Source organism: Aquila chrysaetos, chromosome 20, assembly GCF_900496995.4.
Source record: "Aquila chrysaetos chrysaetos chromosome 20, bAquChr1.4, whole genome shotgun sequence".
NCBI lineage: Eukaryota > Metazoa > Chordata > Aves > Accipitriformes > Accipitridae > Aquila > Aquila chrysaetos.
Window position 1 is genome coordinate 4098627 of NC_044023.1, and position 27823 is coordinate 4126449.

Consider the following 27823-nt stretch of genomic DNA (forward strand, 5'->3'; position numbering starts at 1 on the left):
AAGAACCGCTATTCAATAAGCAGGATAGAATATATATGATCACCAAATATATTCAAGGTGACACTGTGACTTTTGCACAGTAAAGCTATCCAGAGGCTTGGAAAGTATCTCCCGCTTATAATGAGATATCAAAAGGAATACGTTAGGTGTTAGCCTCACTGTTAACCACCAAGAAAAAGATCTTCATCAGAAAACTGCTGAATCCTAAGGCATTTTAAAAAGAGATGCATGTAATATGGAGTGGACAAGAGCTGCTGCAATATTTTTAAGCGATCTTCATCCCTGCTGGATGATTTTATATTAGACGTACTTTTCATGAAGTTCAATGTAAGTTATTTTAGGCATGTTAATAAATAAACTAGGCTAAAGATAATTCCCCAAACAGTATGGAATTAATGACTTATTAATCTTAGAAATATAAATGCTGAACAGAGACAGCTTCTGGGCTTCATACTGCACAAAGTTTTTCAAAACTTGAAATGCACATTCAAGGTCAAACGGCTGTGAAGCTTGGTAGGTGTGAGAGGGAAACATGATTTAGTCTTGCAGCTCCAAATCCTGTCCCTTCAACAATTAAAATCAATTCTTCCTTGATGAATTTGCAAACCCTTGTGATGGTTTCCACATATACATACAATGCATACATAATCAGACTGCTACATGCAGGCAGGACAAAGTACCTCCTTCACAAGAAGCACCAATGAAAGAAAGCAGTTTTGGTTCTGAAAAACCCAGTGCTACTACTTTTTAAAGGGGTTCCACTACACAATTAATAAATTCATTGTGCCAACAATGATTCTTGTAATATGACAACTGTACTACCTAGTACATAATATCACCGTTGCTGCTCTTTCACAGATGTTCAGAAATTGCACCACAATGTTGCCTTCACAAGTATTTGGCACTCCAAATGTGGCAATTTCTGGAAGCTGAGCAGTTCTTGGGACGTATGGCCTTGAAATAGGAGTGATGGGAAGACTAAAATCTGCCAGCAATGTGAGGCCTTTAGATCAGAGGAGAGAAACAGCTGAAAGCAGCTAAATAAGCTTCCACAAGATAATTCCTATCGAGGCTATGAGGTCATTGACCTGAGCATTCAAACTGAAGAAACTCAGGCTCTTCAGAAATGATGTCTTTTTCCACACACTTAAAGGTATGCAATGAACCCTTCAAAATACACTTCCTATTGTACATGTTACATATGCAGCAACTTCTGCCTCCAAGAAACATTTAAGCCCTTTTGGTTTACATTCCAGTGTATGGAGGGAGTCCCTGCAGCACACCAGCTATTTTATTTATATGTTACAAAATATTTAAGAATTCTGAACGTAAGGTTCAGAATACGTGAAAACAAGGCCTTTCACATAATGACCTTTAGATACAAGCCAATGCTGACGCGTATGGGGTCACCCAGGAAAATGCCAGTTAACACATCACTTAGGATATGCTATATTAGATCAAATAAATGAAAGAGATGGTCGCACCTATAAAATGGAAGTCTGAAATATTTCACTACTAAATAACTCCATTTATGGAAGATGAAACTTCTTTCAGACTAGGCTTTGGCAAAAAAAAAAAAGCCTTTCTGATTTAACTGGTAATTTTGTAGCATGAGTATACTGAGACCAACATGTATCTCGGCCACTATGATATGCATTACTGTTACATCTATTATCCTATTACATGTAAATATTATTTGTCCACGCTCACTTTTCCTTTCTTAAAGATTTTAGATTTTTTCCTTTTCAGATAATTAAAAATATTTTATCCTTCTGCATTTGCCAGTTCTATTCTTAACATAAATAGTCTGCATTTATACTCATCTTTACTTACTTAGTTTTTACATACTTTTTCTTTCAAAGGACAACTTAAGTTCTACTTTGAACTTTGCAAATTGCAAACATTTACTGCACAGTATACTTTACATGTAAAGCTTTGTTTTTAAACAGAATTCTTAAGTACATCTGACACATGCATTCCAATGGTAAGCTTCATCAGAAGTTTGAACTTTGTTCAAATGTTTATTTTAAAAGATTTCAGCAGCCACACAATGTTGTTTAAATGTAAACATTCATCCCGCTCCCAGTTATCTCCTCCACTATCATCTCCCATCAGACTGTCAGTAAATCACTTAAATCTTGTATAATTACTCTGTTCTCTCCTCATGGTCAAAACAGATTATTTTTCCCCAGCCATATTCATCATCCTGCACCTATTCTGAAGTAACAATGCAAATGTTAGGGTATTTTGAGTATCAGAATTTTCTTTTTACCTCACTTGCTATACTTTAAACTGCCTACTACAAGTTTTGGACAAATAACCAGAATATGCAGGTTTTGTTGATGTAGATTAACTCTAAACTAACACCTGAAGGAATATGTATATTCAGACAACTAGTTCTACTTTCTAGTCACATCACTAAAGCTACTGTGGCAAGCGATCTGCAGCGCTTTATTCTTAGCTAACAAAGGATAAGGAACCAGACAAATGCACCAGGTTTGACTCAGCTATCTACAAAGAGGTAGCTAATGCTATCCGAGGTGCCCTATTGTGTCTGATACGTGACATGGGACATAGTGGAGACTCACAGCCCTCTGAAGCAGTGTGAAAGGCCAGGAGGGGTACCCTGAGACATCTCAAATGACACCAAGTGCCAATTTGAGGAAAAACAAACTAAATCCACTGGCTATTATAATGGTCCATTCGCTCTCCCCTTTGCACTCCTCCAAATTTAATCCTATTGAAGTGACAGCATTACAGGAAACCATATAAGTATACCCATTATCTCCCCATGGAACTCGTTAAAAAAAGTAGAAGTTTACTTAGCATAATCAGGAAATAGGCAATTGAATGGTTAAAAGATATGATTTGGATAGAGACACGTGCCAGAAATTTGGATTAGCATCACATTCAATAGCCTAGATAATCAAGAGGTTGTGGTCCTGGATTTATAGCACGTCAGCGAAGGACAATACTGGTAATGATATCAAATACAAATTAAGGTTAACATAATGCCCTGCATTCATTCCATTAAATGTTAAAATGAAAATGTTAACATTGACACTAAACTGAACATTTAATACATATTCTTTTGCTTTAGGAAGAACTCAGAGCAATGCTCACTTTGAAAATGGAGATCAACATTAGATCATGAAGTCATTAAAAAGAATACTGAACTAGTTTATTAGCAAGATACACAGACACAGACAAGCAACTGCTTCTTCACATAAAAGTCATAAAAATGCTGAATTCTATTTGAGTCACCATGTGAAAATTAGTCACGTGTAGGTGAGTGGACAGGAGCAGAAACGAAGTGCTATTTGCAAACAAGACCATATGCATGCAGTCCCACTCAGTTTCAAAGAACCGCTTATGTAACTAAGGGCTTGCAGTACCTACCAGCAATATATCAGTATTCCTTAAAAGATTTCTTTTTACTGTTTGGGAGTCGGGTTACAGCAGCGTCAACTTTCACACTGTTTATAAACTTACATTTTAGTTTATTTCAGCAGCAGTGAAGTCCTACTCTACACCATTGCTTTCAGATTGCCTATCTTCCCAGGACCTTATCTTGGAATCCATGCTTCTCAAATATCACTTTACTACAAAGTATACTTTAAATAAAAAGAAAGTAAAGAAAGTACTAGCACAGGACTAGGTTGTGTTGGTGCAATGTGATAAAGCAGCACAACAATAAGAACAAAAAAAATACAAGCAAAAATGATCAGCAAGAGATACACAGAAAGAAGTAAACTTTTTGACAGTTTAATTAAGTAAGAAAGGTTTCCTCCACCTACAATACAACAGGCTTTTCAAAGATACATAACGGAAGACAGTGTTCTTTCTTTCACGTTTCTAGTACAGTCTCGAAGTCAAAATTTTAGAAAAAGAATCCATTATGTTCAGTGACGATAGGAAAGCACATCTTGACGACATCCGTGCAAAGGCGGCGGCGACGAGGACTCCAGCAGACCCCTCAGCCGGCATCCAGGGGCACGTCGGCGGGTGGTTTACTGGGTGACCTAGGGAAAGTTATCTCCCGCCGCAGTTTTTCTCGGGCTCTGAGGTGCTCTTAGCACTTCACTGGAGTACTGAGAGGCTTTGAAAACTACAGCTTGTAGAAGATACTTAAATCCCCCAGTGGTGGGGGTAAAAAAAAAAAAAAACCAAAAAAAAACAAAAAGAAGAAGAAGAAGAAGAAAAAAAAAAGAAAAAAAAAAGCCCCAGCCCCGCCGTACCAGAGCTCGGTTGAAGGCGCAGGAGCTGGGCGAGTTCCCCCGCCCGCGGCCACGGCGGCGACGGCGCTCCCGAGGGGCTTCTCCCTCCATCAGCTCACCGTCTCACACAACCCGGCCGAGGGCGCAGGACTGAGGGGCATAAACCCCCTTCTAACTCTCCCAAATAAACATTTCTAAGAAGAGCGTCCCCTTCTGAAACTTGGCGCCCGGAGCCCGTCCCCGGGGTTGCTCAGGCTCCCGCCGGCCGCGGCGGCGCTCGCCCGGGGACCCGCTGCGCCTCGGGCGGGCCAGCGCGGGGCTTCGCTGCCGCCAGCCAGCTCCCAGCCTTCGGGCTCCCCGAGCAGGGCACGGGAGAGCGCGGTCACCTCCGCCCGCCCCTGTTCCTGTCACTAAAGAAACCGCCGCGGACCGGGCGGCGGTTTTCCCCCGCGGCAGCGCAACCGGCTGCCCCGCAGCCCTCCCGTCCCGCAGGGCGAGCCCTCTCCGGCGGAGCCGTCTCCATCCACCGCCCAGAAAACATCCTTCGGCCGCATCCCCGCTGCCCCCGGCACCCCTCCGGAGCGGGCTTGGCCCCGGCGGGCTCCCGCCGCCGCCCCAGGGGCGGCACTCCCCTGCCGCCCCCCGCGCCTCAAGGTCACCTCAGCGCGGGGCAGCCCCGGGGGTCGCCGCTCCCCACGCACCCCCCCCCCCGCTCCTTCCCCCCTCCGCGCCGGCGGAGCCGGGCCGCGCCGGGCTCCCGCTCCTACCTGAGCCGGCGTGCGGAGCCGAGAGGAGAGGAGCGGAGCCGAGCCGCCGGGAGCGCGGAGGCGGGCCGCTGTCCCCTCAGCGGCGGCGGCGCCCGGGGAGTCGGGCCGCGCACGGCGCCTCCCTCCTGCGCCGGGCCGCTGCGCTGCGGTGGGCGGCGGCGGCGGCGCTCCGTCAGACTTAGCGGGGCCGCGGCGTAGCGGGGAAGCCCTGGTGGTTGTGGGGGGGGGGGTGAAGGCGGGCAGCGCCTCTCCCCTCCCCGCCCGAGGTCCCGGCCCCAGCGGAGCCTCGCCTCGCCTCCCCCGGCAGGGCTGGGGCTCCCCTCAGCGGGGAGAGGCCGGCGCCGCGCCCAGCTCCGCCGGGGCTCCAGGGAGCGCGCAGCGGCGCGGAGGCCGGGGCGGGGGGGGGGGACGGACCCTCCGCACCGGCTTCCCGCCCGGGGCACCCCTCAGGGCCGAGGGCCCCGCGGAGGAGGGCCGGGCCGCGGCAGGGGTTGGAGGGCCGGAGAAGGGGCGTCCTGAGGCGGCGTGGGGACCCCCCCCCACTCCCCGGTTTGATTCTGTTCGAGTTACGACGTTAAAATTTGCCTCTGGCGCTCGCAAGATGTCGGGGCGCTGGCGGGAACAGCGCGGAGACGCCGTGCAGGTGAGGGCGGCTCTGACCCCGCCTCAGCGAGAGGGGATTCAATGCCGTCTGTCAATAGCGAAGGTTTACCACCGCCGCCTCTTCTTTTTTTTTTTTTTTTTTTTTTTTTTTTTTTCCTTAATACTCACAGTTCTCAGTCAGAATTCTCCAAAAACCGCAAGGGGAAGGCCTGACCCCGATTCTGAGAGATGGAGAGTCCCGCCCTGGGACACAGGACCTGTGGAAAAATGTATGTATATTTTCACTTCGTGAAGGAAGTACGATGGACAGATAATGTACATTACATAGACTGAGGAACTAACACTCCAGTATTAGAAAATTAAGTCAACACCACCCCCCCCAACCCCCCCCCCCCACAACATAGTTTTTAAGATACTACTTTTCCTTGCAACATTGCCAAAAAGAGGACGGCATCTTTGAAACGTTGCTGGAGTAGTTAATGTTGGGTAACCAAGTCTTCCTGGTTTTATACGTGGGCTTACATTAGATTTTATAGCAGTTCTGCTGTGCCATATAATCTTTTCACCATGACAGTTAAAACCAGTTACTGAATGTCTCCAAAGCTGAACTAAAATAGAGCGAATTTTGAAGAGCAGAAAAAAATACTTGGTAGATGGGATGGTTTTTTGTTTGGTGTAAAGGATTCGTACACATCACACAACACCTGTAGAGTGCTACAGTGAACAACACTAGCGTTTTACTTGGAAAACTGGAAATCTTCCACCACTTTTTATTGGTGAAGGGCAGCGCTGGCCAGCCCTTCTTGTTTGAGAGATGATACACTGTTAATTTTATTCTGATTACTATCTTGGCTTCTTCCTTAACACCATTTAAATTCCAGTCTTAACCTTATCTCAGCAAGGACTTAACGAAAAAGTAGGACAGCCAACATAACAAAAGTAAAAATCCCTCCACATCTTTTAAAACTATTTCTAACTTACTCGAAACCAGGAGGGGCTGTGACCGTATTTTTGTAGTGCTTCCAGACAAGCTCGTTAGCAAAATACAGACTTGTAGTTCTCACCAAGTTCAGTTACTAGCTCTGGAAAAAGTTAGAAACCTGTAACTATTCTGCAAATATCTAGATTCATTTTCTCATTTGATCTTAAACCACATGCTTACTGTCAACTGAGAATCAACATTTCTGGTGCTTTCCCCTGCTACGTCTCTCTGGGTCATGATGAAGATCAAACAAACTGAGAAAAACTAATCAAGAATAGCAACATTTCTGTTTTGACAATGCTTAGAAAGACGGCAGAGAAAGCCCGAATGAAATGTTTACAAAAATAATCATGCAAACATTAGGTAAATGTGGTGCTATTTTCAGCTTGTGCTTATTAATCATTTAAAGCAGATGATTGGAGTACCATTTGAAAAGCATTAGATGTGCATTCTTACTAGCTGCATGCAAATACATTTGGCTGATAATTCTGCACTGAATAAAAACATTACATCCTACAGACTGTTTTCACAAAAATACTAAATTCCACACACAACCACACCTGTTAAACACTGAAGATCACAGAGCAGAGCTCAGGATTTAAATATTACACAGAAGGACAGTTCCAAGCATATGATTCCTCACATCATAACATCCACAGCTGGTCAGCTACTGCAACTGGGACTGATAACACCAGAGCAGTACAAACAAATTATTACTGTCCTTGCTTCCTCTCCATCTTAAGATATTTAGCCCCTATGACTGATTTTTTTAAATCACAGTGAAATAGCAGAAGTGCATGGCTATTCATCAATTGTGATAAACAATGAATGACAGGGCAGCTTTCTTCATTTTAATATCTTCTGCCTATGAAAATCTTTTCCCATGCAAACAGTCATGTAGAATTGCTTAAATTTCTGTCAGCTTTAGAAGCTAGCCTCATATTTTTATAAGGCATATATGACAGAGGTCTCAGCATCTCTTTTTGCCTTTGGAGATCTTTCTTTTACTACATTATTTCCAGGAACTCAACCTTTTATGTACAGGTTTTAATAATGCTACAAGATAAAATGTGACATTAACAGTAACAGCGTCAATTAATCTACTTTAACACTTCTCAATATGTTTTGGAGATTAGGACCATTTGCATTATGTTTTTCCCTAAACTCATTGCACGTTCTCTCACCTAAGGTGAGGTTTAGATATTCCTTTAAATTCTTCCTCATTTTCCTGGTTAATGGGGGAATATATGCATAGTGCAGGTAATCTACTTGTCAAAAGAATGTGAAAGAGCAGAGATCATGTAATCACCAAACACTTTGGCAGTATACTTGCCTTAAGTTTGAATAATCTAATAGTGAATTATACTTGTCAGATAGTTGTTCTCAGGTTTCAGCTTCACGTAATTTTCACAACCTAGAGCTTAATTTCCACACTAACAAAACGGAGGAGGAATTTCAAGGAAATTTCAAAAAGGAGGTGATAATGGATGCCAGTTCAACAACTTATAGTTTGGCTGTATTATGTTAGAATGAAATAGCTGTTCATATTTCAGTATCCTTTAAGAAACTTCTAAAAAAAGATGTATGTATTAAAGCATATAACTACAATGTTTTCATATCATATATACATAACCTCTTCCATCCCAAGGAATCCTTATGCACTTACAGAGTTTACCTTTGAAGTGTTGTTGGTGCCAAATGGCAACACTAAAAAAGAAAGTGAAGAATACTGGATCTGCCAAAAATGTAGTAGTACGTAGATTAACAGAGCAAAGTGCAACTGTAAAACCTGTCATCATTCTTTATGAAGCAGGCAGAAACATTGTACGAAGAGTTGTTATACAACAGTACAGAGCTTTGTGAAATATAAGGACCAGGAAGGATATCTGGAGTACCCATATTTGACTCACAGCCATGAAGTCCTACTCTTTTATAACGAATTTGGACATTTAATTACCAGAATGTTCAGACCTAGCCTTAGTTGCTATTAAGAAAAAACTCCCATGGTATCATATGCCACCAAACTATGGCATAAGTCCAGCATCTGATTACAGTAGAAAGCATATCCCTGTGAATCGCCAGTGTGATCTCCTGCAGTAATCTCACACCCTCACATAACAGTCTCCCAGTGAAAAGCCAACCAGTCCTAAATCTCTATTGTTTTTAAAAGCAAAAGTAATGACAGACAAAGGCTGTGACAGTAACACATTCTGTGACATTGCCATGAAGTTTTATAGCAGTCAGCACGAGGAAGGTGCTTTTTGCATTTAACGTTTGAACGTCGTATGCACTACAGAAGACTAGGAGAAGATAACAAAAATCTGCTCTCTGCTTTGTTCTTTTTAAAAAAAAAAAAAAAAGTTGACCAGAGGATTATTAGATATATTGGGATATTCTGCAACCATCATTTCACAGTTCTAATTCAGTATCAAAGCAAAAACAGTCAAGTGCAAAGCACACGTTATATTTGCACTTAACGTGAAATGACCTTGATAGGGCCTAGCTTCAGCTGTGCGAAAAGTAGACAGACTTCAACATCCATCTGATGTTAGAAGCAATGGTATAGGCCAGACACAGGGCCTGAACAAAGTTCTTATGCTGACCCTGTTGGCACTAGTGACCCTGGCTAGAAATAAGATTTACTAAAAGTTACTAATTGATTTCCGTATAAAATAAATCTGGTGCTTCCCTGGCAAAAAGAATTCTCAAACTGTAAGTAATTTGTTAAACCTGGCATAAAGTTGATGATCTTGCACCCAAAACCACTTAGTCAGAAACAACATAAAAAGCCATTTTCTGCATCATTTAGAACTTCAACGGAGGTGTCCATAACACCTTTATTTCAAAAAACAAGCAAAAAACCTACCAAACAACAAGAAGCCTACAAAAACGAGGATACAAAACCCACCACAACAGAAATGAATCAGAAGAATATGGCAAATGGAGCCAACGTAATATTATGATTGTACATTTTCTGAAAGGACCACAAGTTAGCTTATCAGATGCATAATCTTACTTGCTTTGTCATAATCTACTGAATACATGTATATAAGTGGGGCCAGAATAACTTTTTTTATCCCTGAACTAATTAGCAGTCACAAAATTCCTTTATATGCATTGAGTAAATTGTGAGAAAGAGCTTTTTGCAATATTCAGACCTTTTTGCAACACATTGAGACAATCCTCTTAAATTATGCAGCAGGTCTGCTTTAAAGAAAATCCAAAATCCTATATAACACCCATTCCACAGATTACTGTGAGAACTCAGTTGGCAAAATTAAAAGTTTTAGTAAGAATGGCATCACTTTAAGAACCACTTACATATTTTGTTGAATTTATTTATTCACAGGAAAGTACACAAAGGAAAATGCTCAAGTGGATGCAGTGCTGAATTGAAAACCCTGAAAACACTGTAGATGTGAGGAACAAAAGACGGTAAACTACTGAATGTTAAATCACAGCACAGTTATTTTACAGTTCAGAAAAACAGACAACTTTTAGCTGTATTTTGAGGACAGTAGTCATTCATAATCACAAATAATCTCCTCAAATATGGTTCTTTTCTTCTCATTTTTCAACTGCTTGTCTGACTTTGTTTTCCGAGAAAAAATACTGATAGAGTGAAATAGGCACCAGTTTGCATCATCCTTAGTGCTAGTAACAGAGATTTTAAATGTGGAAGATAATTAAGTCCTTGGACATGGGATGTGGGTCATTTCAGAAGCAAGAGTAAAATCCAAAAAAGCAGTGAAAACAAAGCAGCATCTAAAGGTCAGTACTGGAAAACAAGCTCAGTATTGGCAAACTTTTCTCGACATTCCTATAAATTTAAAAGTCAGTCCTTGCTTTCTACAGCAGTTTCCCAAGGGGAAACAGAATAATTGATTTAAATACTAGTTGTCATCAATGGTTTCAGTAGAAATTGCTAGAAAAAACACTACATGAAATTCCTAAAAGAAAATATTTATCAATAACACAAAATTCATGTTGTGAATAAAGTCGATTTAGCAAGGCATACAGAATCTAGACATGGTCCCAGTGGTCATCTTATAAATACCAGATTTAGTTTGCTGCTGTTTGGCTAAGAATAATTCATTTGCTTTGAGAATAACAACATTTTAAAATATCTTCTTTGGATTGAAGGTTGTAAATTACATTCATGCTATTTTGTTGGGAAGCCCGCTTACCTTTCATACTTAAACTCTTAATAAAAAACAGCACAAGGGCAAGGTAAATCTGCCAATGTGCATTTTAAGCAAGTGATTGCTTTAAGTCATAGATGCCAGGAAAAACAATCAGGAAGCCCTTGGATCCACTCAGGAGACCCCTGTCACTGCAAAAGGAAGTTAACAATGCTGTTAGACCGCTCTGCAATTTATCAACGTTGAAGTCTGCTTTTTCACTTTTTCAGCTTCTGGCCAAAACTTCTGCTAATGAATATAGTACTTATTTCTCCAATGCACTCTATAAATAGTCACTTTGAATCTCTTAGCAATTACTACAAATGAGCTCTGAGGTGAGATGAACATAAGCATTCCTGTCAGACATGGATAGACTCAGGTACCTCCAAGCAAAGTACTTGCAAATTAATCCCACAATTACCAGCATGCCTGATACGATGTGCTGTCTCAGTAGTTTATGTGGTTAACTGCATATGGAAATGGCAGCAGCGAGACAGTTGATATTCTTAGCATGTATGGCCCTAAGATTCATGTGTGATCCCACCTACAGGCTTTAATTCTTAAAAGAGGGGGTTCTTACCAGGCTCTTACCTGTACATTTAATATATCATCATGATTACACAGGCTTATATTCAATATACTGAACCAGAATGCTGAAGTTTGGAGCATTCTTCTTAGACTCCAGTGTGTGTGTACTCACATACATACATATAGATGTATACACACATATATAAAACAACAAAAAGAGAAGTAATTGCATCCAGATGGCATTCCAGGTCTCCTAAGACCTCTTCAGTATCACCATTTGCATCTTTCCATTATCTTGAGAGGAATTTAAGGTGACTACGCACCTAAATTAAGCTCTTCAATAGGATTAATCTCTTACATTGTTTTATAATTAAATCCATATATTTGTCTAATGATCTTGGACATGTATTCTAGTGATGAGTGTAAAAAGCAGGAAGGAAAAAACGTGGACATGGAATACATTATGGATGGAAAAAGTACAAGCCTTTTTTTCTTATTTTTCATTCAGCTTTTTGTTTTCTTGTAGCATTTCAGCAACATACTGATTTATATTGATCTGGAACTTTTAGGTAAAAAATTACTCCCAGTTTAAAATTACTTGTAGTTTTTTTTCTTGGACAATAAATTCTGATTTTATTTGCATCAGCATAAATTTATAGTGTCAACTGATTGCCCCAGTTAAGAGAGGAAAAAAAATCTAAAAAGGCTCTGTATTAATGGCAAAAAAGACAAACAGCCTCCTGGGCTGTATTAGGCAGAGCATTGCCAGCAGGTCGAGGGGGGTGGTCCATCTCCCCCGCTCACCAGTGGTGAGACACATCTAGAGTGCACGGTCCAGTGCTGGTGGGCTCCCAGAACAGGGACTGTTAAGTCCAGGCATGGACTTACTGGAATGAGTTCAGTAAAGGGCCAGGGAGAGGTTTAGGGGGCCGGAACATCTGTCATATGAGGAGATGCTGAGAGGGCTGGGACTGTTCAGCCTGGAAAAGAGAAGGCTCAGGGGGATTTTATTCATGTGGTTAAATTCCCAGTGGCAGCGAATACAGACGATGGAGCCGGGGTCTTCTCAGTGGTGCCCAGTGACAGGACAAGAGGCAATGGGCACAAACTGAATCCCAGGAAATTCCATCTGAATGGAATAAAAACCCCAAACCAAAACCCTACCTTTTTTTTTTACTGTGAGAGTGGTCAAACAGTGACAGAAATTGCCCAGAGAGGTTGTGGACTCTCCATCCTCAGAGACACTCAAAACCCAACTGGACACAGTCCTGGGTAACCTGCTGTAGTTGAACATGCTTTGAGCAGGGAAGCTGGAAGTGCCTTCCAGCCTCAACTACTCTATATCCCATACAGATGAATGAAATTAGCCTCTCCTCCACCATCCTCATCAAACAGATTTGTTGAAACTTCTTTCTTATTCCTATCGCTATGAAAATTGTCATTTAAAGTTTTAAATCTGATCTTTATCAGCAATGACAATTTACTGACAAAGAGCATCCAAACCGCAGTATCTCTCAATCTAACTTTCTACACAACTTTTAATTAATCATGGATCAACATAGGGATGAATCTTATTTTAAAATGCTTTTCTGGAGCAACCTGAGTTCCTCCAGTTTTACTGATCCTGGAAATACTACCTTATCTCTAGCATTTTCTGGTGATAATTGGATCAAAACTACTTTGGGGATAGCGTTTAACACAGAATACAGATATGTTGCACAAAAACATCCCACTCGGACACCCACCCCCTGAAGTTTTAAAATTTAATTACCTCTTAGAGGTGGTTTAAACTTTTTCTTATATGTATGTGGTATCCTAACACAAACAAGTCATTGGGAGAATTATTATTCTCTTAAGATGGAATTTGCATGGTTTACGTTTCTTTGCAATGCCTATGCAAATGTTATTTTGCTACTAGTCTGCTATTGCTTCTGGGCTGATGCATAGTCTACCCTCATTTACAAACACTACCTAATGAGGCAAATATTACTTTTATATATTACATTACAATTTATGTATCTCACCAAAATAAACAATTTTCTGACTGAATAGCAGAAGAAAAAAATCTAATGTACCACATTTCCTGAGCATGGCAACTAAAAAGGTTACTACACACAGCTAGCTGTCCTAATTATGCCTAGAAAGCATGGACCTCGGCAGCAGGAATGAACTGGGGTATGTTAGAAAACAAAAGCTAGAATAACATTGGAAAAGATTGTGGGTGATGGTCTGCCAGTCCTTCCATGATGGCTTGCTAAAACAGTTCTGGAATGACTGGCAAGTCTAAAGACTAAAGTAGTAAGACTAAAAAGTCCCTGACTCTTTCAGAAATGCTCCAGTTTGCAATTCAATGACTTGTTTTCTTCAGGAACAAACAGGTTGGGATGACCATCAAGACTTTCTCCCCAATACCTCGGGTTACTCCAAACTGTTTCCTTACTTTCTCTGCTGATGAAGAAAGGAACAAGGTATTTGCACAGAACGGAGGTACCAAAGATGGACTGTTCTGTTAACAGTGGGAGGAGGCAGGCAGGGCTAGGTCTTGTAAATTAAGTTATTACTGTTCCCTCTAAGTTTTCTACTGTCTCTAGTTTATTTCTTGGTTAAACAAATGATTATTAGCTGTTTCTGCATTTAGTCTACAACAGTTGGCAAAATTGAAAATACACATTTGATTCAACGTTATGAGAGCTTCAGTAACGAAAATCCAGGAATTTCTGCACTAAGGCAAACGTTAAAGGTTTAGATGAGGCACTGAATACAGTGCAAAGTAGTATCTGCCCAGATGTTATGATCATCTTGTAATCTGCATATAAGCACAGAGGACAGTCTTAAGTGTATGTTCAGTTATGTAAGACCAAAGAGAGCAAACCTAGGTATGAAGATACAATATTTGAAAAAAAAAAAAAAAAAAAAAATTGTTTTATTATACAAGAGTAAACCCATAAAGGAAAAGCAACTGTCTTTCATAGCACAGGAAAAAGATATCAGCAAATCTTCGTCCATTCCTTAAAACTTCTCACAGACTATGTACACACATTTCTTACTTTTAGTGAACTGTGATGGCATATATTAATCAGAAAGTCTATACTAAAGCAGTAATTATTGCAAAGTTCTACAATTATAAGGGGGTGTTCGAGTAGACATACTTAGTACAGCTTAATATTCTTTTAATTATATAACTTACTGAGATATGAATAAAAATGAAGCTATACAGTGGCACGCCCTTTGAGTTGGCAGTCGTAGTGGTTTCTCAGTGGTAGGCATACATGACAAAGCTTCACCAATATCTTATCTTTTTTCCCCCTCTCCTATTCATTTATCATATGGTTACATAAAAACAGCAGGGAAATGAATTATGCATATTTTTTAGCACACTGAAAAGTTAATGAAAAGTTAAATACAACTTACGTGTGTGATTGCACAAAGCACTTATTTGACCTTGCTAAGCTTTAAAAGGCATTCTAAGATTAGCCTGGCATGTATTTCAAGTGTACAAAAAAAAAAATACAAAATTGGTTCTTAAAATGCTAGTACAGACTGTTTCATGCCTAAATCCTCATTATGTTCAGTGTATTTATAGGAAATGATTCAACTTTTAAGTGGGTAAAGACGAGTAAACCCTCCTTTCTTATGGAAAAGTGGTGCTCATATATTCAGATGCTACCTCGTCAAGCTACAACCTTCAATAAATCATGTTTTGCATAGGAATGAACAAAGACTACGCAAATGTTTCCATGTAGCAATTTTTGTCAAAGTGATTGTGAAACATTGCAGCATTTTACCATTGAGCAAATGGGAGGGAGGAGACAGAAAGAGGTAAAGAAGGGGAAAGAAAAACCCAGCCCTTCCACCCCTTTCAGTTTCAGGGTTTGCATACAAGCTTGAGAGCCCCAGATAAGCCCATGATGACACTTTCATCCTCCAGCTCACTCTTGCTTTTCCATTTGTTACATCTCATTTTAATGTTAGGCCTTGATCCTCTTATTAGCCACAGGGGAAAGCAAATTACATGAAAATGAAGAGAAATACTAAGGGTAGAACAAATTCCCATACTTCCAGCAATACATAAGCAACACAAAAATAGATTATGTTTTATTCTGTGCTTTATTTCCTGTTCTTGCGTAGCAGCGGAGAACATAGCAGTTCAAGATCTTATGTACCACACTGTACCAATTCACCATCCCTACAAAGACGACAATGGTAAGAGTTGATTCTGTTTATCCATTTGTGAAATAGAGACAATAGTTTAAGGAATTGAAAAAAATCATCTTTAGTTTGATATTTCTAAGAAGTTTCAAGGTCAGCAATTTATATATTGTACTCAGGACATAAAAACTTACTTCTTTAATTCAACTCTGCTCTGCTGAGAACTCCTGAACTAAGTTTCAGCCTCAGCTGTTAGAGGCATAACAGGTCTAGGTTTTCTTCACTAACAAGCTTTATCCAAAGAATGGGAGGATAAAGGATATTACACTGTTGTTTCTCAAAACTGTAAATATAGATGAGCTGTGGGAAGTGATTTTTAATATCATTGTTATATTAGGAAAAATAGACTATCCAACAGAAAACCATAAATGACACTCGAAGAAGTGCACACGTACCAACAGCCACAGATCTCATCTCAAATCCTTACTAACTTGCTATTGATCTTAAATCCCTAAGAGCTTCACTAATTAAACTCAAAAATATTTTTATTTTGGTGTAAATATTCACTTTCCTTGATTAAATCTGTATCTCCACCTGTACACCCTTTTTGTTTGTACTCATTATTGCACCATATTGCATTATTATGGAACTCCTGATTTCCAAAGTACAAACTCCTAGTCAAGTTATGTAGGTCTGACCAACAGCTATAAAAATTTATTCTCCCAAATACATCCCTTTGTTTCATGTTCTCTATTTTTGCCACCTCTGAATTAATATAACACATTGCAGCTTTTCTATGGTTTTAGTATTAGCCATTTAATCATGACATTAAGTCTATCTGAAAGCTGGATTTAACGCAAAATTCAACAGTCTGCTGATTAAGTGGAGCATCTTACCGAAAGCAGACAGCAGTTCTGCCAGATGTACATGGGCTTTCTACTAAGCTCAAAAAAACCCAAAGTGCCGCTTTTAAATCTTTGGAAAACCACTAACAGATGAAGATTTGTCTGCTTCAGAAACTGCCTCGTCTTCCTCAGCATGATACTGAGGTGTTGTGATCACTCACCAGTGCTCAGACAGTGCATCCTGCAAGAAGCTCTTCTATGTAACATCCCTTGACTTAAATGCAATGGTTGTTAAAACAAGGTGGTCTTCAGAGAACATTGGTATAGCTTTATTTTTGAAAGACGGGAGCTAGGATCTTTATTTTAGAAGCAGAAAATGGTTGCGTTCTAGTTTGAAATGATCTCTTACATTCAGTCTCCCTCTAGTTTCATCGTTACGGATCATACCTTTAATGGTCAGCGGGGAAGTCTGAATCTTGGTTGCAAGTTTTATGATGCTGAAATCAAAATTAAATAAGAACAACTATACTTAATGCAATAAAATTGTGCTCAGATTACTACTACAACTATTACTGACACTAACTGCTACCACCATTTTCACACTGTGATTTCATTGCACTCTAAATTCTGGCACTGGGGAGCAATTCCTTTCTGAAACCACCAGTGTCATAGACAGCCTTTCATTGCTGACATATGTGCTAAACGTGCATTTCATAAGTGACACTAACATGTTTATGTGAACAGAGATAAGGTACTGCTCTAAGAAAGTCTTTCCAGGTTAGGGGATATATTCAACAAGGCTGGAAAAATTTCTGAACCAGTCCTGGAGTATTGTAATAAGAGACGTGAGCAGGTAGAAAATTCTGTTAACCTTACAGCCCTGCATTTTGTTTCTAGCCCCAAATGGAATTAATTTGCTTTCTTTTGTTAAGATGACCATAAGATTAAGATTATCATATTACCAACCTCCATGACCCCCCAAAAAAGAAGCTCTACTGTAACTGTATTCTACTGATAATATCCAGTGTAATACAGGAAAATGCTGAGACCCGTAACACAAACTGCTAGCTACAATTATAAAATATTTTAATAACTGTTTTGAAGGGAATGATATATTTTTTCAAAGTGATTCTTATTCCATGTAAAAAATAGTTTTAAACTGGAAATATTTTAGGCATATTATTACAAAGGTGTATAAAAACTGTTTGATATTATTGCCCCATGTAAATTACTTTGGCCTCTTGCAACTCAACACCTTAAAACCATCTGCTTAAGGAAGACAATCTTGCAAAAAAGACTACATATACTCTGTGTTTCTGTTCCCTTGTCTTCTTTTTCTCTTCATTATATATAATTGCATGAAAACCTTTCATTTTGTTCCAACTTCATTCCTTTTCTCTTCCCCCCTCCTATTATAATGGAAACTATTTAAGAATTAACGTGCTGCTAGTGACTCCTGGGTCAGTTTCTCTATTTTTGTTTTGACATCATATACAAAGATTAATTTGGATTCACGCTCTGAATGGCAGCTTTGGGAGGAATATTGCAGACAGAGCCGATACTTTGCTACTGAGCTAAGTAGAAAGCAGGACAAGACTCACAGGCTTCAAGTTAATGTATTAGCTTCTAAAAATGCAAACCTACAAAATAATCAGCATATTTCTTTGCCTTAAGAGAAATAGTGGTTTTGTTTCGTTTTTTTTTTTCCCCTCAGTGACTTCACTGTTCATGTCATATATACATGATGTAATTAACGAGTAAAGTCACAGTTTCATTTAGCAACTCATGTACATCACAGAAGAAATCTGAAAGTAGGAATTAACTCAGGACAGACCAAAAGCCAAGTCTTCAAAGAGACCCTTAACGTTTAAAAATATAAATAGACATTATTGAACTGTCAGCTGCAAAATGCCTTTCTGGAAGACAGCAAAGTAACATGACTACCATTCTTAAGAAATTCAAAGTGTGTCAGTGATGAGGGGGGGGAAGATGTTAAGACTGGACCCCCTGGTGGCAGTCACCATGTTCGTGCCTTTCAGGTTCAGCACAGACAAATCCTGCTTAAGAAACGTAGCTTTGGGTCCAATAATCCCTTGAGTCCATACATAAGAGACTAGAAGGGCAGGAGTGAAAAACCACTGGGCAGCCAGTTGCCAAAACAAGATCACAGTCAAAGAACAGTGTTGCACTGTGCGACGTACCATCACAGAGAAATATGGAAAAGGGAAACAATGCTTTGGGATCCTTAGTGCTAAATATGTGACAATTTTGTCAAACTCAGTTTTGATAAGATTGCTGTCATTCTTCATGATAGGCTTTTTTTTGTTTGCATTTTGTATTTGATGATACCATCAGAAAAATGTCATTTGGACACAGACCATTAAGTCTACATTTGTAGTACTTTTTTGTAGATTTTTCCATGTTTTAAATGATGAACCTTACTGGTTCTTTGCTATTTTCCTCAGGGGAAAGAAGACATCTATTTGGATTATGTATAGCCTGAAATAGCCAGTGTTTTTTGGCTAATGTACAGAAGCGATAAAAGTGAAAGCACAGGTTCATGGGGCAGTGGCTGTACTCAGTTACAGAGTGGAAGAGATTGAAGGCCTTCTGTAAAACTGAGATTCAGAACTCTGTATTATAAAATGCAGAAAGTCTAGCACTGGACATAGATTAGAAAAGAATACTAATCCTGCGATGTTGATCATCAATACACTTGAAACATCACAAATATAGATGTTCTGATAACATGTCATCATCAGTGATTACCTCTTCACATAATCACTGTGGAAGAGACATTACATGGCTGCTTTTTTACTTTTTTCTTCAGAGATACTCAATTTTTCCTTAATTTAATTTTAGGGTGGGGAAAATAGAAACTCCTGTGGCTGTTCACCAGTTAATCTGCTTTGTTACTTTTGAACTCTAAGTTTGCACCACTGAGAGAAGAGCAAAGCAGCTGAAAAAGACATAAAAAAAAAAAAAAAAAAGACCATTAAAAAAAAAAAAGGGGGTAAAGAAGAACTCAAGACACTTTTCTGTGCTAATTCATTTGGAGAATTAAGATCAGGAGTAAGCTCCTCCCAAGTCCACAAGACTAATAGTATCATCCAGTTATCTGCGGTATAAGCTAAATGTTCCAGTTTGAGTTTGTCCTCTCCACTGCCCTTTGGGACAAGTAGCCATCACACACACAGATAAATATAACCTGTGTTGGTTTTTTTTAATCCCCTTTCTGTGCCTTTAATACAGTCACTGTAATTCCTCCATCAGAGCTGATCTTTTGAGTTAGATGCTAGTTGTTTAACATCAGGTGAATGACAGATTCTTGAAGGTACCCGAATACTGCCAGCAAAATCTGCTAGTGCATCTGGCTTGTACATGCAATAGCTGATAAACCACATACAGAATAACCTACTATGTATATTCAAATGCAGGTCTGACCCACCTAAGCAGCATTTGTGCTGGCATGTGTCTTTCAGATGACATTAGAATATAGTTAAATATAAAATCAAATAGAGTGCAGTAAAAGCATTCAAGGTGCCATTGAGGTGTTCAGACATCAGAATGATGGACACATTATTATAGACATCTGACTAGAAAACATACCTTAGAACTAATAAACAGTTTATTTTCTTCTTTCCACAGTAATTTTCATAGATTAGCAAATGACAGGCTGAAATTTATCAAGAAATTTTTGAGAACTCATCTTTTCCTTAGGTGAGAAAATAAATTTAAAAGTGGGTCACAAAAGGCTTTGAGAGGTTTTCCAGCCTACACCCAGCTCCAGGAAGAGCAATCTGTATCCAAGCTATTCCTTGGAGACCCTGTCATAACACCTTCTTAAACCCACCCTTGATGAAAATCCTGTCACCTTCCTAGGCCACCCATTCTAGGGGCAGATTATTCTTATAATCAGGTGGCTTTTCCTGATATGTGGCCTAAATTTCAATCCAATTTAACTGCAAGCCTCTTGAAAGCTAGTTCATTACTATTTTCTTTGCAATTACTATTTATTTATTGGAAGACTTATCACATCTCACCCTCAGTCTTCTCTGTTGTAGACTAAACATGCCAGTTCTTCCAGTCTTTCCCCACAGGTCATGTTTCCCAGATCTTATTCCTGCTTCTCTTCATTGGCTTCCCTCCAAATGGTCAACATCTTCCTCATAGCGTGGTTCCCGAAATTGGACACAGTGCTGCAGTAGGAGCCTTATCAGTACTTGAGTGGAAACATTACTTCATCATCTTACAAATAGACTTGTTTATACAGCCCAGTGCTTGCTTTTTTTGGTATTTGTGTTGTTTGGCAAGAGTATGAAATTATTAGTTCTTGTTTAATTACTAATCCATTGCAACTCCCTCTACTGGAAAGCTCTTGGTTTCTAAGAGCATAAGCCTATTTTTTGGCTTGTTCAGCTGACCCAGTAGGTAACTTTTCTTTTTCATCTTACAAACATTCACTTATCTTCAGGAATATTCAGGATCCTTCATCCTTGTTTAGATTATATAATGTCCATAAGTAAGATCTGCAGTATAAGATCTCCTAAATTAAATTTGCCATGCTGCTTCTATCTTCCCCTCCTCCTTCTTGCAATGCCTGGCCTATGATATCCATCAGCAACTTAAGTCCCAAAGATTCCATGATTTTGGGGTTTGCCAGCACTATTAATCACAGAACACATGCCCTATCTCTAAATTTTTATAGTCTTCACCTTTGCAAAATTGCTGACTTGAAAAGTAAATTTGTCCTTCAGGTATACTACAAACGGTATTCCATGGAAGTACCTTATGTGCAGCTGTCCAGCTGTCATACTTGATCAAATACAGCAAACATTAAGTGCCAGGGTGCATTTTGCTTATTTGGGAGATTTCAACTGCACTATTTTGAACACTAAAGAGAACTGGAACAAATTGCAAAATTAGGATAATGTATACAGAACTCCCTTATCTCTGGCCCAAGAAAGTCTCTTAAAAAAATTTAAATATCTTTAGGGGCAATTTTATTCTAATTTCATCTACAAGGAACTTTAGAAGTCTTGTGAGGAGCTTTGTGACCCCTAATTAGAACTTTGTACAGACAGATGACTGGAAATTAATTGAGATACCCAGACATACTGAAGTAGGATCCCCCCCAATTACATAAAAGCTATAATTATATTTGTTACATAAACATTTTAACTGGGGAAAATATTAGATAATTGAAGACACAGCCTCCCCCCAACCCCAGTTAACCACCACTCACAGCACAGCAAGGGTAAAATTAACTCAGCAAGTAGCGTTCATACTGTAAAGCTGCTTCTGTGCGTGGATGACACTGTGCTGCTCACTCTTTCATTCCATCTTTGAAAGAAAAATGTTAAAGGAAACTATTTGAGACTATTTTGTAGTTCACCTTTTGTTATGCAGTTGCATACACTATTTTTTCAATCTGTTTAATCAGTGTCAAGAGTCTATCCCAGAAGAAATCAGATAAAGAGAAAAAAATGACTTGACATACTGAGTAATTGCTTTGTGCTTAACCAGTAATATACCTAGACTCTACCTTTGCTGACAGAAAAATGGAGACTGAGTTGCAAGAGGGCCATACAGCTGATCAACTGCTATTCAACTTACAACAGGATGAGAAGAAACTGATTTATTTTTCTCTCCTTAAAACCTCTCTGGAAGGAAGTTACTTGCAGAAGGATACCAACAGTCACTACTTTTTTACTGCATGAAAGCAAAACAGAAATGCAAGTTTTTGACTGTTGTACATTCAACTGAAAAAGGAAATACAATTCCTATGGTATATAGCTAGCCTGATCCACCATTACATTGATTTATTCTGAGGAAAGATGGAAACTGGACTGACAGGGAGCAAACAGCCCAGTTGCTGTACTGTCCGCACAGCTTTGCTGGTGTATCTTGGCTAATCCTGACGAGGATGTCATCCTGTCACCAGCCTTGGTCAATGCCAGGCCCTTTTGCTAAATATGCTGTCAAGGGTGCCAATTCGGATCAGCTACTGAATTCCTCTCTGGTAGAAATGCGACAGATAGCAAATCACTTTGAGCCCAAACCAGCCTCCATAGATTCAAGGGGCTGTTGATTGAGACAAGGAGGGGAAATAGGACAGGGAGGGGGGGAGATGTCTCCATTTTTCTTTTTTTAAGCCACAGCACCATGATTTCTGGATACAGCTCTAACAACAGATCTATTTTGTACCAGTGCCTACAGCTCCCCAACAGCAAAAAGCTGGTTCAGCAGAGTCCAGCTCTTGCAGATCACTGGATGCTGCACACATTTCAATGAGTTTGAGTGCTGTACTGCTATCAAGGTGAAAGGCAACAGCAGAAGGTCAGCAGACTGCATCAGAATTCAAGGATACGAACTCCTACAGAGTACAATAAATGGTGGAACACAGTTCTGTGAGTGCCTAGGTAGTGTTTTTCTCTATGCAGAGAGAGGCAATAGTGGTCTGGGACCTAATTTGTGTAACAAGCTATTTAAGAGGGAAGCTAATTGAAGTATATAAATCCTGAAGAGTATCACATCAAGCCAAGATACTATTATTACCCCAACCTAGATGAGGTTATAGACGTGCATTAAAAAAACTCAATAAAAAAATTAGTAGGAAACATTCCCCACTTGAAGATCCCATAAGACAAATTCTCTCAAGCAATGATTAGATATTATCCAGAATAATGAAACAAGAACACTAAAAATGGATGTGGAGAAGGAAAGCAGAAAAAGCACAAGTTCACCCAAATGGGTCACAACTTGTTCCTAACATTCACTGTCAGTATGTTTTGGAGATAAGAGATCATAGCCAACTAATAAAGTGGCAGCTGAAAATAAAATTAAACTATAATTCTGCAACAAATTTATTTTTTTAATTACATACTCCTTATGTAAAACGTTGATGTAAAGTTAACTGACCCAGCAGCATTTTCAGCAGCGTCCTCTGATAACTCTGGTCTCATTCTTCCATTACCTGTTCTAAGCATATTGAATTTTCCCTTCTGCCAGCTTTTACTGATCCTACCAAAGACAGAAATAGCATTTATGCGCATTTCCATCCTTGTGATATGATCAGACTGGAGAGTGCAAGGGCACACTTTGATTTCTGTTCCAGTCATCACAACCCATGAGGAGTATGTGGATGTGGACAGAAAGCCACAGCTGAGAAACTACAAGCAACAAGGTAAAAAAACCCCAACCCAAATGAACCAACCAACCAAAAACAAAACAAAACAAAAAACCCACAGAGAAAGGAAAAGGAAGAAGGAAAAAGGAAGAATTAAAAGTCTGTGCAGTGAGGAAAGGAGACCGAGGTGAAGCAGAGCAAGGGAAGCACCAACGGGCACCATACACAATTTCTGACCCTGGAAATTAAGTCCATAACCCTGGAAAGAAACAGGTAGTGTAACTTTGTGCCCATACAACACCCATTTCACTTTGAAGAATCAGTACCTCAGAAGAAAAGCACAATCAACTACATGAAGAGAAAACAGCTTTAACTCCATTGTTTACACTGCATGCCCTACAGAGTACAGCTACTTGAAAAGCTCGTCCTCTAATTTTTAAGCTCAAGTCTCATTTGGAAAAGAAAAACAGATCTTACTGAAGGATTTCTTGGGTCAACTTCTCTAAAGACAGATTTAGGACTAGCTGAACATACTCCCTTCTTTGAAAGGTAATCCTTTGTGCTACACTGCCACTCGGAACGGGACTTTCAGCATTCCCTGTTCGCATACTGAGAGCGAGTGGAAGTACTTTCTCATGCTGTTCCAAGCGTGGTACCGTTTACTTCCAGCTCAAGCAATATGAATATATATCTGTATTTTACTCAAATGAAAGAAATGCAGCTAATTATCATTAGAGACAAATCTAGGAGACATCCACACCTATGCAAATATCAAGCGCCAGGTAGGCAGCATCCCTCCATTAAGGCTGTGTCTGAATACAAGTGTTACATTACAGGTGCACTCTGTACCTACACTGTGGAGACTCAGCAAAAGCAGTTCAACATTCCATTATCTTTTTGGCCATATTTAGTCTCATTTTTTGTGGTAAGACTAGAAACCCACAGGAAAGCATTCTTCCAGCCTCCTGTTTGCACATGAAGTTGTGGTGAAACAGGATTAAAAAACAAACAAACAAACAAGCGCTTCACATCTAGTTTGTAGTCTATCATCATCTCCTTTTCTTGAAATAATGGCTTGCCTCCCTTTGGTTTTTAGGTTGCTCTTCAGAGTACAGTATAAACTCTATTATTCCATAAACACTCTCTGAGAAGCAGGTAATAGGTAGTTATGCTAATACAGCAACCTTCATGCAGCCTCATGCACAAACTAACCAGACTCATTTCAGGTCTACAAAAATAAAGTACTGTCTTCGCTAACTTTGTCTTAAAGCCTATTGCCTTTGCATAGGTCTTGAAGAACTAAGGGACACACAGAATTATTAGCAATATTTTTCCTTCACCTCTTTCCTGTGAGTAATTTAAATCCTTTATCTCTGACTAAGTTTTATCAGCATGCCTGCATCTATTTTAACAGTGCGTGACAGGCAGTGCTATTCTGCAGAACATCTTCACAGAGAAAGCTCATGTATAAAGTCAAGGGAAAGGCCAGTTTTCATTCTCAGTATAAAGCAGTCATTTACTTAAAGAAAATCCAGGAAACCCAATTCAATTATACCTCATGTGAGGTATGAGATTATTGGACTAAGGTCACAAGAAGTATTTCTTCTCTTAAGGGCAGATTATTTTTTACATTAAGGAGCTATAAATATATTTGAGAAAGAAAAAAAAAAATCTGTTGAAGATTACCTTTTTCTGTTTGTAACTCAGAGTGAATTCATAAGTCTTAGCTGAGCTTTTAATTCACTGGAAAACATGTGTGTTTGTGTGTGTGTATATATATATATATAAAAATATATATATAAAAATAATATAATCCAGTCCTTACATGGAAGAACTTGGCCAGCCAACATCCTTAGAAATAAAAAAAATACACATACACAAAATGCTAAATCCCAAGTAAGTCTTTAAAAAAGCAAGTAATGTTGTCCCCTTAGATTGTCTCATTAAGAATGAGGTTTAGATTGCAATCATTTGCCATCTTCATTTATTCTCCACAATAAAGCAAAGTTATTCAGCTTAGGAATAGCAGTCTTACCTTTGCAGAAGACATAACCTGGACATTTTTAATGTGACAAAAAAAAAACCAACAAAAAAAAAACCCAAATTTGATTTCCATGTCACTACGTCAATAAAAAGATAAGCAAGCTGACTTACAGGGAATGGTAGAGGGTAATGTCCAATATTCATTAAACTGAACAAGCCAGTGTTTCAGTAGGTTCAGACACTGACATTTTTAATACTGATAAAAATAATTTTATGTAAGCTGAATGCCAGAGACTTGATTTACTTCAAACAAGTATTTACAATTTTGGTATGGTCCACTAGAGCACAGTAGTTACACAGAAACACAGTTACAGTTATAGTTATTCCCACTAACACGGTGTTATCACAAAAAAGCTTTGGTTTATATTCATAGTGTAAAGATGAAAAACAGAGCAATGGAAAAACATGCTAAGCAAGACTTTGTTATTCTTACAAAATATTACTCTCCGTTAATACTCCTGTTCGCGGTGTATGTAATCTTGTTCTCAGGAAGATAATAATAAAGGCACAGCAGTGAAGGCAGCTGCATGCACATATACCTTCTGAAGTTCAGTACACTGTACAATAGCAAGTTTCAACACTGATTAACAACACTATTGAAATGCAGTGAAACTTAAGTGTGCTTAAGTTTCTAGTTTAAGATAACTAGTCAAAAAACATCCTCAAACTGAAAAAAGGTTGCCTGTTATTTCACTTGCCTACAGACACAAAAGTTACCATTAAAACATTTGGCAAGTTATATCGATTATTATGAAAACTAAAAACCCAACACTAATTTCAATCTAAAACTGCTTTTAAATCTGAAATCAAAGCCAACAACCCTCCCCCAAAACCCTAACCAAAGAAAATCCCCAAAACCTGTCAGTATCACAATCCAAACAGTCACTGGCATTCAGTGTGGACGTTTTCAGATTTTAAGTTTCTGTAGGTTTTCCTGATCTATACAGTGTGCTAAGCATTATCTTCTTTAGAAAATGTAAGGAAGCAAAGTACTCTGAACTCAGGGAAACAAGAGTTTGGAGATGAAGCAAATTTATTGTTCCAAGTGTTGAAATTAGGGAGTATTTTAAATCAACAGCCACACACTTCATGAAAATCCAGCTAGTATGAATGAACAAATCCAGGTAATCCTTAAATAAGTTTCAAAGTTATTGTAACATGGTATATATATCATAGAGCCTTGTAGGTAACCCATGGTTTAGAAAATCAAAGATGCCCTCTGCATAAAGGGCAGGCAGAGAACAGCATCACTGAGGTACTAGTCCCATTTCTTTCAGGCAAATTACTGCATAGATATCTAAGGTTAAGGAGTTCTGAAATTTTTCTGAACAGCTTTTACAGTATCATAAGATAACATAATGAAAATACATTGTATTCGAAAACAAAGAGCAGCATATTAGACATGCACTGGTAGAAAACATCCTGTGTGCAATTTGAGATGTTAAAAGTACCGTACACAACTTGGATGTTAATCTAAAAGCATACTAATTTAATTTGACGTCATTTTTTGTGGAAAAAAGTCTACATGGTTTTATTCATAAAAATGGAATTCTCAACATTCAGCTGTGGTGGGTATAACACAAACATACAGAGTCTTCATGTTCAAGTTCTTCATGGAGATGTCCTTTGTGATCTCTGAACCAAGAAAACAAGAGAGAAACAGAACACAGTTAGTGCTCTTGCTTACAGGTAAAACTATGAACTTTTTTTTTTTCCATTTATTCAGACAGCTCTGCTGGTTCAGTAAAAATGGGACTAGGACAGAAACTGCTCAGCTCAAAATTCCCTCCTGTTAAAGCATGGTGCATTAAAGGAAGGGTCACCACTCGTCAGGATTGCCACTGCAAGAGTTGAAGGTACTGTTCTAGGCTACAAAGTAGATTTTTTTGAAAGCCTATGTCAGCCCACAGCTCCCAGCTTCACATCCACACAGAATCATCTCTAGTTCAGAAAACTATTTCATAACGCAATGATATGAAGTTAACATTAACAATACACCACAATGCACTGAAAATCAGAATCCCTTATAAACATTATGTAAGAATGGCCATACAGAGATCCATCTCCTCTAGTATCCCATCTCTGACAGAATATAAAACAATGTACATGCGAAGGAGTACAAGAATAAGAACATGCATACATTAACTTGAGTTTTATATGTAAAGCAAGGATTGTAGTAGTATCTGCTGAAAAAACTCATGTTGCAATCTTGTCAAGTATGCATGAAGAATTTCATACCACACCAGATCAATTCCTTAAGTCTTTTCATAGCTATACGCACATTGTTTGGAACAGTAATAGGATAAAGTCTCCCCAGAAATGTCTTCTAAGGATATAGCATACTTCCAACAGGCTGATTCAGGGTTTATAATTATTTAT

General features: G+C 39.1%; 2 protein-coding genes across 8 annotated transcripts in view; both read right to left on the reverse strand.

The window, feature by feature from the left end:
• The window catches only part of ATP2B2 (ATPase plasma membrane Ca2+ transporting 2), a 441356-nt gene extending 436275 nt beyond the window's left edge, over window positions 1-5081 (reverse strand). The window contains exon 1 of the mRNA XM_029996153.2: window positions 4985-5081. The gene's annotated coding sequence lies outside the window, so the exon portion shown is untranslated. The remainder of the gene's footprint in view (window positions 1-4984) is intronic.
• A 21378-nt stretch (window positions 5082-26459) lies between these two features.
• IARS1 (isoleucyl-tRNA synthetase 1) overlaps window positions 26460-27823 on the reverse strand; it is a 113602-nt gene continuing 112238 nt past the window's right edge. For all 7 annotated transcript variants that reach the window (XM_029996145.2, XM_029996144.2, XM_029996148.2 and 4 more), the window contains one exon: window positions 26460-27079. In XM_029996145.2, the coding sequence (XP_029852005.1) occupies window positions 26997-27079 (83 nt within the window). In that variant the 3' untranslated portion in view covers window positions 26460-26996. The remainder of the gene's footprint in view (window positions 27080-27823) is intronic.